This window comes from Sparus aurata, chromosome 15, assembly GCF_900880675.1.
Source record: "Sparus aurata chromosome 15, fSpaAur1.1, whole genome shotgun sequence".
NCBI classification, from domain to species: domain Eukaryota; kingdom Metazoa; phylum Chordata; class Actinopteri; order Spariformes; family Sparidae; genus Sparus; species Sparus aurata.
The window spans coordinates 8,996,645-9,007,523 of NC_044201.1; the positions used below are offsets into that span (position 1 = coordinate 8,996,645).

General features: G+C 41.7%; 2 protein-coding genes across 3 annotated transcripts; both read left to right on the forward strand.

Annotated features, from left to right (window-relative positions):
- The first annotated feature begins 220 nt into the window (after nucleotides 1-220).
- On the forward strand, nucleotides 221-5,217 carry echs1 (enoyl CoA hydratase, short chain, 1, mitochondrial). The gene is made up of 8 exons (XM_030441482.1): nucleotides 221-428; nucleotides 2,121-2,318; nucleotides 2,455-2,582; nucleotides 2,950-3,049; nucleotides 3,164-3,268; nucleotides 4,358-4,477; nucleotides 4,571-4,638; nucleotides 4,729-5,217. Exons 1-8 carry the CDS (start codon nucleotides 338-340, stop codon nucleotides 4,792-4,794), a joined length of 876 nt encoding a protein of 291 aa, XP_030297342.1. The 5' UTR covers nucleotides 221-337; the 3' UTR covers nucleotides 4,795-5,217.
- A 3,328-nt stretch (nucleotides 5,218-8,545) lies between these two features.
- fuom (fucose mutarotase) lies at nucleotides 8,546-10,364 on the forward strand. 2 transcript variants are annotated; one of them, XM_030441504.1, is made up of 6 exons: nucleotides 8,546-8,878; nucleotides 9,074-9,142; nucleotides 9,209-9,300; nucleotides 9,414-9,512; nucleotides 9,614-9,687; nucleotides 10,063-10,364. In XM_030441504.1, the coding sequence occupies exons 1-6, from the start codon at nucleotides 8,794-8,796 to the stop codon at nucleotides 10,127-10,129; spliced, it is 486 nt and encodes a 161-aa protein (XP_030297364.1). In that variant the 5' UTR covers nucleotides 8,546-8,793; the 3' UTR covers nucleotides 10,130-10,364. The 2 variants fall into 2 exon arrangements, with proteins under 2 accessions (XP_030297364.1, XP_030297365.1); XM_030441505.1 differs by having other exon boundaries at nucleotides 8,560-8,878; nucleotides 9,230-9,300.
- Nucleotides 10,365-10,879: the final 515 nt, after the last annotated feature.

The window sequence follows — 10,879 nt, forward strand, 5'->3', positions numbered from 1 at the left end:
AACAAATAATATCTGATAATTGTTATTGATTTGTTTATAATCGGGTTAATTAATCCTGGATAATAAACAAACAGTAAAATAAATGGCGTGTTATAATAAGTCGGGCTTTACTAATCTAAAGCAGATTTTATTTATCATATTTTTAAGTGGGAAACTTGGAGGAGGGTAGCCTGATCACACGCTTCAGACACCAGGTGGCGGTAACGCGAGCTCGTGCTGGTGCTACCTCTTGGAAAAACACCAACGACGAAGACGACGCAAGAGGAAAGAGCAGCTAACGATCTTGGAGCAACTTCTTTGACAACAGTCCTCCTCTCTCTCCTCCGTTGTCGCTGTCATGGCTTTCCTGTGCAGAAGTGCAGCTTCTCTCCTGAAGTCCTCCCGAGCAGCTCCGGCCGTCCTGTCTGCTGCTCGTCTCTACAGCTCAGGTGTGTGTTTTAAAAGCTGTCCGGGTCAGTTTAATGGAGCCATATGAACAACTGGCCTGCCACAATGTCAAGAGACATGCGTCACTCAGTGTGCGCCGCAGGCACACTGTAGCTAACTTATTCTGCTCTGACATTTATCTGTATTTAGTGTTATTTATATTACCAAACGTTTGAGTGCTGAACTTTAATGGAGGATAAATCAGGAGCGTGATGTTTACATGAGGACCAGTCCTGTGTAAAGGGAAATTCCACCATAAAAAGGACTGTACAGGTGTTACTGTTTATAACTTTAAATCGCTCAGATGTTATTTGGGAATTTAAACGTGTCTGATATGATACTATTAATGTATGGACTGATGTTGTGCACTTGTTTTCAGTCCAGTCACGAGATAGTGCAAGACATACAACATTACAAAACAGAAAGAAAGGCTGTGCTCAAAAAATCAAAACATCTGAGGACAACAAGTAGATGGACTATTGAAGGAAGGAAAATGTAATTCAAAATATCAGTATATATAACAAAGATTGTTCATTAATGTTGTGAGACTGTAGTGATGCTTTCAGCCCAGATACAAATCCCAGAGCTGCTCCACAGATGTGACAGTGTAGCTGTGACAGCTCTCAGGACAGTGTGACAGCAGGCTGCAGGGTTTTATGGCGTCATGGGCTCAGAAGCAGTGATCTACAGCTTGACGACCTGCCCTCATATTTTCTATGAAACACAGAGGTATCCGCTTCCACTGATGATCGAAAGTTCAAACGGTTGTTAAATTGTATTCTGTTTAAATGTGTTATCTTTACCTAAATTACCTGTAAAAGTAGTTATGATTGACTATGATTGACATAGTACAGAACAATTATCACCTGTGATGTTGTTGTAGAATCAAATGTCTGAAGCTGGTCAAATTATTGAGATTTTTTCCTTTGAAAATGTAAACAATTTGTTCCATGTCCAGCTTAATTTATGGTGTGTGAGCCCATGCTGGCCACAATAATTCATTGATATAAATCTCACCTCAGTATAAAAAGCTATTTGTACTAGAGTTGGTAGTTCCATGTCAATTAAGCTCCAAAAAGTGTCACGCCAAACATACCATCAAGTTAAGTCTTGATGGTCTGATTTGCAGTTTAAAGAGACAAATTAATTGAACTAGCCCGGAGAGAAAATTCTGTTTTTAGGTGGATTTTCTCCTAAAGGCCCCACTTACAAAAAAACAGTTTGAAAGCACCAACCACGAGTCTTGTTCTTGCTCCACCTTGACACAAGGTTGTTACAGGTGTCAAAGCCTTGTGTAAAGGTGTATCCTTTTACTTGAATGATTAACCAGGACTTTACCTTTTCTTTGTGACATCACCGCTAAACTTGGACCACTTCAGTGACATTTCACCTGATTCCAGAATATGCTGCTTCTGGTTAATGAGTCCACAGTGCAGGGTGAACTGTGTACAGGGTAAATGCCCTGAAAAAAAAGTCTTGAAGGGGATTAAAAAGTCTATTATCTAATGATTGGTACAGGCTATATCCTCTTGCTAATTTACCATTATATTTTAATACTTTTGCCAGCACAACAGTAAAACGGGTATAAATTGCATTATATGTGATATTGAAAAGTTACAAATCATTGAACCCTGCAGAAACCCTTGAGTGCACAGAAATCTAATCTAATCTGTGTTGGTTCTCTCTGCCTGTAGGTGGTCAGTATGAGTATATTTTGGTGGAAAAGCGCGGTGAGAACAGTAACGTGGGTTTCATCCAGCTGAACCGACCCAAGGCTCTTAACGCTCTGTGCGACGGGCTGATGAGGGAGGTGGGACAGGCCCTGGATGCCTTCGAAGTCGACAGCGGCGTCGGAGCTATCGTCATCACCGGCAGTGACAGAGCGTTTGCTGGTGAGGGAGCCGAGCGTTTTCTTGGCTTGTTTTTTTTTTTTTTTTTTTTTTTTCAACTCCTCTGAGGAGCAAAGAAATTACAAGAAGCCGTTCACAGTGATTAGTCAGCGTTAAACTCTACTTTTGTGTTTTCCAGCGGGAGCCGACATTAAAGAGATGCAGAATCGAACCTTCCAGGAGTGTTACGGTGGGAACTTCCTGGCTCACTGGAACAGAGTGTCCACGGTGAAGAAGCCTGTGATTGCAGCTGTCAACGGATTTGCTGTGAGTGCCTTTTTAAAATTTGATTTATGTGCATGATATATTTATCAAGAATCTCTAACATCGCCACGTAAACCTGGAAATGATAAGACATTTTAAGAAAGTGAATGGATGTGACAGAAGTCAGATTGTAATTCTTGGCTCAAATGCACGGGGCAGACTGGAAAATAGCTTCATAACAAAAAGAAAGATCTGTCCACATACTTTTGGCCATGTAGTATTGCTTTTATCCCTTTTTATATCCAGTATTTGAACCATTCAGGAAGTACAAAATGTAAATGAAACGATGAAGAACGAGACTGATCACTGTACAATGAGCTTTGTTAAAAATCTCCATCCCTTCCTCATGCTGCACGTTGTTCTCTTTCAGCTGGGCGGAGGCTGTGAGCTGGCCATGATGTGCGACATCATCTATGCCGGAGAGAAGGCGCAGTTCGGCCAGCCAGAGATCCTGTTGGGGACCATTCCTGGTAAACACTCATTTCTATCCACTTTCCTTCCTGTTCAGACTTCACTTCCTTTATTCTGAGGTTATCAGATTCTTGTTTTTGGAGCAGCTGTTCACAACATCTGTCTACCTGCAGGGGCGGGAGGCACCCAGCGGCTGACCCGCGCAGTTGGCAAATCCCTGGCAATGGAGATGGTACTCACCGGAGACAGAATTAATGCCCAAGAAGCCAAGCAATCAGGTGACAGCAGTGTTGGAGAGGACATTTACTCAAGTACTCTGCTTAAGTACAATTTTAAAGCACTTGTGCGTAACTTGATCGTTTCTATTTTATGCTTCTTGCTCCTGGACTCTGAAGGAATTTTTTCTTTTTACTTTTTATGCCACTTAATTTATATGAAAACCGTAATCACTTGTTACTTTGTCGATTAAGATGTTGCGTAAAACAGTATACGATAAGCTTACAAAACACTTGTTTGCTCTGTGACATCTGGCCAAACAAGTCTTTTTATGGGGGATCAGATTTCAGATGTCTGAGGTGCAAGTATGTTCTAACAAAGAAGTATTTCCCTCCTCTAAAGATTGTCTCATTTAAAGAATTTATTCGAGGTTCAAGGAGTTTTCCATTATTTAAGAACATTTCCGAAAGCAAAAGATGAGATAAAAGTAAAAGACAACTTGTCCTTGTTACAGATTATTTTCACATTTTTGTATTGGTGTTTTCACATAAGTAAATGTTCTGAATTCTTCTTCCACCTCTAGGTAACAGCGACACTAATGTTTTGACAGTATTGACATACAGTTGACTTAAGATGGCATATGCTCTTAATACCTTAGACTGTACCATTGTACCTTACGATAAACTGACAAGACCTCTTAGTTGACTGTGTAAAATATATGTAAAGATTTCAGATCTGAAAAGTGAAGCCATGTGAAAGTGCCCTAAACTTTAAGCATTAATTCTAAAGGCCAGCAGGGGGCGACTCCACTCTTTTCAAATAGAAATTTGTATGCAAGTTTATTCGAAAATGACCCCACTTCTCATTTTATTCATCACCTCAGTAAATCGTTTCTTAATGAGTTTATGGTTTTAATCACTAGTTTCAAGTTTCCTCGAACGCAGCATGACACCCATATACTAAATTATGCTCCCAATTACAGTAAAATAGATGCTCGACTCTCTCAAACAAATATGGTCACTTCTGATTTCAAACAAAACCAAGATGGTGACAACAGTAATGCTAAACTCAAGGCTTCAAAACAGTCCACAAACCTCAGAGTGTCATCACTGTGCATTTACACTTGACTCTAGCATTTTGTGTTTTCCCAGGTTTGGTGAGTAAAATCTGTCCTGTGGACCAGTTGGTGACCGAAGCGGTTAAATGTGGGGAGAAAATTGCTTCCAACTCCAAACTGGTCTCTGCTATGGCTAAAGAGGCTGTTAATGCAGGTCTGTAAATTAATTCTATTAAGTTGAATGTTAAAACTTAGTAAATGTAATCATTTTCAGTGTTGTCTCACTTGTTCCTTTGTGTTATTGCAGCTTATGAACTGACTTTGGCTGAGGGTAACCGTTTGGAAAAGCGCTTATTCCACGCTACCTTTGCCACAGTGAGTAGAGTCTCAGAGCGAGGGAGGAGGGTGTCGACTCTGGTGTTGACAGTCCAATCATGATGTGTGTGCCTGTGTTGTTCCCTGCAGGATGACCGTAAAGAGGGCATGACAGCATTTGTGGAGAAGAGAAAGGCCAGTTTCCAGGACAAGTAGAAAAAAGCAAGAGCTCGGCCAAGATCACAAAGTTTCCTGATATCAGCGGGTCGATTCCTTATCTGCAATAAGTTGAGTGATGCAACAATCCTGATTGTAGTGGAACATACAAGTGTTTGAATTAGGATTTGACCCTGAGTGAGTGCACAGGAGTGTCTTATCACAGGGAACCCCCTCCTGCTGAGACTCAAAATCAGATGACATGTGTGGGCGCAGGAGTGCAGGGGGTGTGTATGTGAATAACATCTGATAACAGTTATAGTCAGTGTGTAATAGCACGAATCAGTCTGTGATGATTTGTACTGCCTTTGCCTTCTTTTCATTTTCACTGTCAAAATGTTGTTCTGCATTTTGCAGGTAAATTGTTTCTGTGTACATTTTACAAATAAAGCTCCAGAGTGCTGCAACTGAGAGATGGGAGTATACTGTAGGTCTGCTGTATTTAATCACACACATTGAGGTTTTACTTGCTACTTAAAGGGGGGAAGCTTTCTGGGGCTCATGGAGGCCAACAACAGACATGTTCATCCTCATGTAAGCAATGATATCCACATTTTATTTGAAGTCACTTATTAAAACAAGAAAAGTAAACATTTTATTTATTCCTCCTTTTGCGAGAAGTAGCCTGTTTCATAATGACAAACCCTCTGTCCTGCAGTATTTCATCTGTAATTGTTTTGTAGCAGTGGTGACAGCGGATCATTTTTGTATTTGTGCCACATTTTTTTCACTGCTGGTCTTAGTTTTGGTTTCAGCGCACTATTTCGCAGCACTGATATTGCTCATTTTGGTTATCTGATCATGTCCAAAGGGCCTCTTCTACACACTCTTCCAGTCGGCCAGGAGGCTAACATTAAAGCTAAGATTAATAGCCAGGAAGCAGCAAGCATAGGTGAAGGAGCCACGATCATCAGAAGATGATGGTGATAATAGCAAAGAAGTCGTATTAATGAATACACAAATGTTGAATGTGAAAAGAGGTTTGGGGAGGGCCCATTCACTGCACCATGTCAGGGGCCCAGCCAGTTCTGTGGACAGGCCTGCATACACTCATAATATTAGCTGATACAGTGTGATTGCAAATGAATTAAATAAGCCTATTTGTAGCTGAGTTTGCAACGCATCTGAACCAGAAGCGCTGGATTCACTCCACCCGGAGTTAAACCAGTGCGCACCTCTCACCACAAGAGGGCGCTCCTGTGCTGTCACAGACTGACCTCAGTGGGCCTGCAGCAGAGACACGCACCGGGCTGGGTGCAGAGAAGCGCGTCATTTAAGTGTAATGTGACAGTTATAAAGTCATTAGACTTTAAGACATTCAAATACTGCACAGAAAGGTTTTGGGTTTTTTTAAGGAGAGCATATTCTCAGCAGCTCATCGAAGTCAATCTCACTTATGATTTCTTTACTTGAAAATCATAAACCCGGATTTTGTCACCGCGTAGAACCGTTACGCAAAAACGGCTTTTTTTAAAAGGTCTTACAGCCGATAGCTTTTTGACAAAATGTCTATGGGTAATTGGTTATATATGTAAGATTTAACTCTACACAGCCGGTGTGATGATTTAGAGAAGAATCATGTAATCTTGGCAGCAGTTACGCTGCAGCATCAAAGAAGAGGCATGGAGAAATACTTATGTCTAATTGTAGACATTAAAAAGATAAGAGCCGTGCAGATTGATCTATATGATGTGAAGTCTTGTGCATCACCTATTGGCTGATGTCCATCGAGGGCACATGAAACCGTCGTTCTGACTTCAAAGGAAACACCAGAACAAATTTGGTTAGTGTGCGCTTTCTCCGGCCGCTCCAATCATCGCCAGCCACCGTTTTCTCTCTCTGATCTTCACACGGCGGCGCCCCATATCTCCACAAGGCCATGGCCTAATTGATTTTTATTTTCATTCAATATTCCCCTGGAGCTTGCTTTCTTGTCAGCCCCCTGGAACAAAACTTTGAGAAAAGGAGGAGGGGGGGAGAGAGGAAGAAAAAAAAAAACTCGTCTCCTCACTCCGCGGGGAGGCACAAAAGTCTGCGGAGAGGGCCCGAAAAGAAGCTCCTCTTTGAGGCTGTAGCGAAAGGTCAAAATAATAAATGTAGACTCAATTGAGGCTCTCCGCGCGGACAAAGGGGGCAAAACGTTACATTTTGGCAGCGCAGACCCTCATAGCGTGATAAACTCATTTAAAGAAGCCGAGATAAAGAGAGAGCAGCGTGAGTCCGGGGAGGGAGAAAGGGGCTTTCAGTCCGGCAGACAGGCCTTGGTCCTGCGAGGGCCCTTTCTCCTGCCCAGCAGCCTCCCTGTCCTCTCCAACAACCACTCTCAGAGCCCCAAACACTGCACTGCCTCTGTCGTGTAGGACACTTTATCTATTTTTATTTTTATTTTATTTATTTATTTATTTTGCATTAAATTCCTTTCTAAGAACTCAGTTTTATATGCACAACATTCTTAGAAACTCTGCATAACCAAAGGGAAGCAGCCACATAAACATGAGCGGTTTTCATGATGGAACTATCGTAATAGTTTCCTACATATGCAGTGAGAAAACGGTATTTTTAGATTTAGTTGCACACACGCAATCTCAAATCCTGGGAGAATATAAGAGGAGCAAACCATACTACATTGCAGGTCTGGAATGCGGGAATAATATGATGGCTAATATTTGCAGATGCAAAACACGCAATAAAGTACCAACACATTTCTCCCGTTCGTTATTAACAGCAGCTGTTTCGGGATTGTAAATGCAGTATATAGGCCCACAAGCCCGCGATGCCGAACTGTGACTCGACTTTTATAAAAGCCCTTTTTATATGCAGATCTGCTTCTTGCGGTCGTGGAAAGGATTCCTCAGCATTTTTCTGCCATCCAGCTGAGAGTTTCTCTGGCTCAGATGAAACGGGCCGGGGTGGAGTGGTTTTCATCCGACAAATATTTTCATTATCTCACATTCTTGGCACCAGAGACCGTGTCGGAATAGCACATTCACCGGTGTCTGCTTTAAATTATGCCCACCCAAGGGTGTCAGAAACAACACAGGCAGAAGATTAACCGACTATGAAGTCTGCCGGACTAATGACACAACCCTATACTTTCAAATAAGCTTCTGTCAAGTCTTTTGCTTAGTGTGTTTACAAACGTGAAATGTAAAATAGCGAAATGAATCATTCAATTGAACACAAACTATACATTTTAGTCTCATTTCATGTTATCTGTCTGTTTTTGTTATAACATGATCTCACAATTTAGGAATTTGGGCCACAATTCACGAAGAAAATTCACAAAAGGTGAATAAAATCAAGTTTAAGTTTAAGTTTATATATTTTGCAGGGACAGTGCACATTAATCAACATCACTGTAAATGTGCCAATGTTAGCCAGAAGGCTAATTTTCAACTGTTGTCCCTTGGTCAGAAGTTAAGTTAGCCATTGAAAAACAACAACAGTAAAACGCACAAGTAAAATATGAACAATCAAGAATAAAACATGAGTAGCTGAACCAGTAAAAAACTTGGAAAAATATGTAAGTGTCATGCTAAGTAGGACATAAACAAGCAGAGAGTTGAAAAATAAACAACAATTCTATTTATTTACTATAGAAATTGGACTTTTATTTGAGAATATTAAATATGTTTTAAAGGGCCCCTCTAACCAATCAGATTAGCGTCTTCGATCACATGATGTCTCCTTGCGTCTACAAAGAGGATGACGTTCAAAAACGAGATAGTTCATTGACTACAAAAACGTCCTTCCGGTGGACCGAAACATGTAACAGATGTCTGGAATTTGGCTTAATGACCAACAGGCGACATCACTGTAACATACACGAGACTCGCTACTTGATAAACGGCGTTTGTTTTTTTTTCAAATAGGGATTTGTGTTTTTTTTTAATCGGCTAGCATGCTTGGCGGTTCTAAACGAAGACTGAAGTACGCTGGCGTGAGCCCTCTCGCTTCACTTCCGCACTCTCCAGGTCTGCGTTCTCTCTGCCTGCCAGTATGGTCGTACTGAAAGGGATCCCCTCTGTTTTATCACCTGAGCTCCTCTATGCTCTCGCTAAAATGGGCCATGGGGATGAAATAGGTATGACGTTTAATTACGTACACCAAGTCGCCTTTCTTATAGGCTGTGCTAGCCTGTAACGTTTTTAAGCGATCCCAAGTCAAAGTAAACAGCAGTGTAAAGAGTGACAGAGCAGGTTTCACTGGATCATTAACCTGGAGCTGTAAGGACACATTCAGTCAGTCGCCCACTCACCCTTTTTCTTTCCCTTTTCAGTTCTTGCTGATGCAAATTTTCCAACATCTTCCATTTGTGCTTGCGGTCCAAAAGAGATCAGAGCTGATGGTATTTAAATACCTTTATATGTCAATAACAACGTTAGATCACTGTGTTTATGGTTTATTGTCTCAGCTCTCTGTAATCTTTATGCAGGTTTGGGAATCCCAAAGCTTTTGGAAGCCATTTTGAAGCTGTTGCCCCTGGATACCTATGTCCCCCATGCGGTACTGGACCCATACATCTAAAGCGAAAACCACTGAGTGATGTCTTGTCGGTGGCATTATTGGGCACATGTTCTTCTTTTAAAATGTATTTAACCTGTAATGTGTGTCCACAGGCTGCAGTCATGGATCTGGTGGACAGTGACAAACGGAGGGGTTTAGCTGTCCCTGTGTGGGTCACATACAGCGATCTCCTGACTGAGACTGGGACTCGGGTAAAACAGCCTGTCCACACAATGATTGAATAATTCAGTTAGTTACACTGTGTTCCTTTGAAATTTTGACTCTTTTTGTGTTCACTTCTGTGTCCACATAGACTCCCATTGAGACAGTGGAAAGATTTGCTTTCTATGAACGAGCCAAGAAAGCGTTTGCTGTTGTGGCAACAGGGTGTGTATTCTCCCTGCCTTTGTTTGAATATTATAGCTGAGTGTTTCACTCTGTGTCAGCAATATGGTCACAAAAGCATGTGCTACTTGTAAAAGACACACATCCTCTACAAGACAAGCCTTTGTTAAGATTTATTTGTCACTTGTCTTTTCCTTTTTTCTTTTTAGAAATGCGCAAACCCTAAAGTCAGTGAATGGGCACCTTAATATCTGTGATTCACTGGAATGATAATCTGATTGAATTTCTCTCCGTCTCTCATAATTTCTGAACAAGTATGAGATGACGGAGGTGATTCAGAGGTCGTCACAAAAGTCTCGTTATTTCGAACATGTCTTTAAAAATGAAGCTGATGCATTTCATTATCTTCCTCTGCAGGGAGACAGCTCTGTATGGAAATCTGATACTGAAGAAGGGGGTCATCCCTGCCGAGCTGCTGCAGTGATACACCGGCACACACACTTGACAACGATCTAATGTTGGTTTCAGTCGCAACTGTAATTCTTCGTGAAGAGACATAAAGCATATTTTATCCCTCATTCTTGTTTATGTGTAAATAATACTGTAAAAGTATCTGATTAATCTTCTGTTTACATGGAGCAGAAATGTATTTTGTATTTTTGTAACTAATCTTTGCATTGCACAGTCTGATCAATAAACAAAACGCATGAACTCCTTGATTGGTGTTACAGTATCTTTATCAGCTACTTTAAATACATAGAGTATGAGCAGCACAGTGTTCATTCTTTTCAACAGTTTAATGGAGTCGGACGACACATTTATTTACCTGTCGTAGCAACAGCGCATCGGCTGTGTCTGATTTGAAAAGTTAAGGATCAACACAGGGGGGGAGTTATTAAGTGATCACTGGTGGTAGAGATCATCCAGATCTTCCTCTGGTTCGCTGTGCTTCCTCTGAAACGGCACATCAGCAGGAGCGGCGGCCTCAGCTTCACCTTGGTAAGGGACGGGCTGGAGGACGTCTTGGTGGTACAGTTCGTCAAAGTCCTCCTCTGGTTGAAGGTGAACTCTGACATCACTTGCACCCCCGACCTGGTGTTTCAGCATCTCCATCTGCACAGGCAACAACTGCTCGTCTCTGTGGTACAGCTCGTCTTCGTCCCTCTCTGGCTCAGAGTACCCGACACGGACCTCTGCACGGGCCTCGGGATCAGCCACCATTGGGGCCAGATAT